The sequence below is a fragment of the Pongo pygmaeus genome, chromosome 13 (assembly GCF_028885625.2).
Source record: "Pongo pygmaeus isolate AG05252 chromosome 13, NHGRI_mPonPyg2-v2.0_pri, whole genome shotgun sequence".
Classification (NCBI taxonomy): Eukaryota; Metazoa; Chordata; class Mammalia; order Primates; family Hominidae; genus Pongo; species Pongo pygmaeus.
In genome coordinates this window covers 23,665,487-23,668,416 of record NC_072386.2, presented here as the reverse complement: position 1 = coordinate 23,668,416, position 2,930 = coordinate 23,665,487, and the positions used below count along the sequence as shown (strand labels likewise).

Genomic DNA, 2,930 nt, shown 5'->3' with positions numbered 1-2,930 from the left:
CCAGGTGAATGAGAAGGGAGGGCTTGGTGGAGGATTTGGTGTTGACACATTCCCGGGAGAGGCACGTCATCACCAACAGCATTTGTCATGATTGTTGTATTTTAGCAATAAGATTCAGCTCATCAGATTTCTTGGGCCGCCTCAAAGATGCTGACACATTTTCTGTGCTGTGATTGTTCTGAAGGCAGAATAGCTCTAACCACTGTGAGAAGCCCAAATAAAAATCAATACCGCCCACGCAAAGACCACCTTTCTGAAACACTTTTCTCTAGAAAACAGTGCCCCCTTTCTCCCAAGCTTCTTCTTATTTTTGGATTCCATCTCTTTGTATGTGCTACTCTAGTGTACCATGGAACACATTTTGGGAGCTGGGGGCTCTGCTTACCTTTCAGGGGGACAGCCCTGTCTGACCTGAGATTGGAGGATGCTTTCCAGTGTGAAGGAGTGTGAGGGAGCCGGCACACACACAGGCAGTGAGAGCAGGGCCACTTTATTGGTATAGAGACTGCAGAGGGACCGGGGGCTTTAGCTGTTGGCAGCGATGGTGTCCTTAATCCAGTCCACATAGTTGTAGACCTTGGTGTAGACTCCAGGCCTGTTGTTCAGGGCACAGCCATAGCCCCAGGAGACAACTCCTTGGAGCTTTCCCTTGGAGACCACAGGGCCACTAGAGTCACCCTGGAGGGAACAAGGGACAAGTTGTATGAAGAGAGAGATGGAGGAGGAATATAGCTACGTTTACTCTGAACCTTAAAAGACCCCTTTCCAGCCAGCTCTGTGGCTCCACGTCCTTCTCACGGTGGCCCATTCTCTGTTCTTCCTAAGCAGGCAGCATGCAGCACAAGGGAGCCTTCCTCATTTCTCCATGGGGACACTGCAGGGAGCCTCCTCAGCCCCGCCACCTTGGGAGTTCAAATCTTTTTCCCGGGTGGGGCCTGGGTATCGGTGGGAGCCTCAGCATGGGAAAGGATCAAATCACCTGGCAGGAATCCTTGCCTCCCTCAAGGAAGCCCACACAGAACATGCTGTTGGTAATCTTTCCAGGGTAGGAGGCTTTACACTCAGCCTGGGTCAGCACCGGAGCGTCCAGGCACTTTAGCTCGTCTGGGTAGTCAGCTGTGAGGATCAGGAAGAGATCAAAGAAAGTAGAAATGCAGGTGAGGTACTTGCCTGCTTTTCTCACTAGCTCTGACCACCCCAAGATCATCCCTGCATGCTTTTATGACCACAACCCTTGCTGTTTCATGGATTGGCCTGAGTGTGAGAGGTTCCTGTCTCGTGTTCACTCTCTGCTCTGGAAAGTCAGCTGCTGTCAACAAGTTTTCTTCTCCACCACCTCTCCAATTCATCTTACCCAAACTCAGTACTTCCCTGCGCTGAAGCCAAGCTCTCCCAGGCAGCCTGGCTGGGAGCTTTGTAGTCAGGGGCCCCAACGACTTATAGCAGTGAGCTGCTGACAGCACCTACTGTTCGCTGATGAGGGAGCCACCAAAGAAGTGGGAGCCAGAACTCAGGGACACCCGGTAGGGGAGAGAATTCTCCTCACAGGTGTAGCCCCCAACGATCTTGTCATCATCGTCAAAGGGGACAGCAACTGGAGTGGAAATAGGATGGGAGAAGGCAAGTCAGTAGCATGTTAGGGGTGGTGCTCCCAGCCTGCAGTTGCTTCCTGCTAATTAGAAATCCTTAATAAGCACAGTGAAGGCAGGCAAGAGAGGGAGCGCTGCCACTCCACCCCTGGTGAGCATCACTGGGTGTGGCTCCCAAGTCTCTGTGTCTGCAGGGCACTTAGGTACCCTGCGGGGGCTCACATCTCCTTACAGCCCAGCCTGGGAAATATGCAGTATCACCTCCACCACAGTCCAGCCAGCTCGGATTCAAGAGAAGGGCACTCATGGGAAGATGACCACTGGCCAGTGTGTTTCATCAGGCTGGCATCTTTGAAGACAAGATACCACACCGACCTCAAGTGATCCAAAGTACTGGGATTACAGGCATGAAACCACACCACAGTCATTTGAATTTGTGTTGTTACTTGGCACTCTTATTTTTTTCCCTGCTGCTCTTTTTGCATTGAAGTCCTTTTGGGATGACGTCAATAAAACTCTTTCATGTTTTTAAGATTGTATTTGTTTAGTATTTCTTTTTCAACCTTTCTACATGTAGCCTTTTGTTGTTTTTATTCTTCAGGTGGGTATTTCATAAGCATTGTGTATTTTTTCAGCCTCATGATTTATACAACTAGAATCCTTAGTCTATTGTCTTAAATGTAGTTCTGTATAGTTTTCTATAGTAGGTGATTTCCTTGGTTTTGAGTTATGTTTCTTATTTTGTTTTGTACATTAATTTTTCTCACATTTTGGTTTCTTCTTCCCTTGTGCATGACCCTATTTTTGTTGACTATTTTTGTCATTTCATTACTTTGCCTTTCAGAAGTCCACAATTCTTTTCATTTTTTGATGATTAACTGTAACATTTTATTATATAATTATATTAAGAAAATCTGAGATTAGTCTTATCTTTACCCTTCTCCTGAAGCCTATGCGAACTTTAGAGCAATTAACACCTATGGTTCCCTTCAGGATTTCCAATATTTTGGATAGTCAGAATGCTAGGTCTATCACAACTAGAAGTATTATTGTTTTATTTTACCAGTACTTAATTACAATTACCTACCTATGTGTTAACCATCATCTTTAATCGTCATTGTTTTTGCACAAAACTTTAGTATACCAACTCAGAGCAGAAAGAGGATCCATCATATTCTGTGTCTGCCCTGTGAAGCATGCTTCTTTGCTGCATGGCCTTTGATTCCTGGTAGCAGATTAATCCCAGGCAAAGATGAAGAACCCTATTATGGGCTATCAGACCCCAATACCAAGGCTTTTCTTGTGCCACAGCCCTTTGGTCCCAGGCCTCTGACTCTAACT

General features: G+C 46.6%; 1 protein-coding gene across 1 annotated transcript; it reads right to left on the bottom strand.

Moving 5' to 3' along the window:
• Positions 1-484: 484 nt before the first annotated feature.
• LOC129044473 (trypsin-2-like) lies at positions 485-1,207 on the bottom strand. The gene is made up of 2 exons (XM_054502395.1): positions 980-1,207; positions 485-678 (listed from the first exon to the last, which is right to left on the bottom strand). The coding sequence occupies exons 1-2, from the start codon at positions 1,205-1,207 to the stop codon at positions 526-528; spliced, it is 381 nt and encodes a 126-aa protein (XP_054358370.1). The 3' UTR covers positions 485-525.
• Positions 1,208-2,930: the final 1,723 nt, after the last annotated feature.

Excerpts from the sequence above, each read along its gene's own strand:
- LOC129044473 (XM_054502395.1), bottom strand. The coding sequence starts at position 1,207 with ATGATCTTGGGGTGGTCAGAGCTAGTGAGAAAAGCAGGCAAGTACCTC. Across the intron at positions 679-979 it reads GAGGCAAGGATTCCTGCCAG|GGTGACTCTAGTGGCCCTGT; the intron begins GTGATTTGATCC and ends TGTTCCCTCCAG.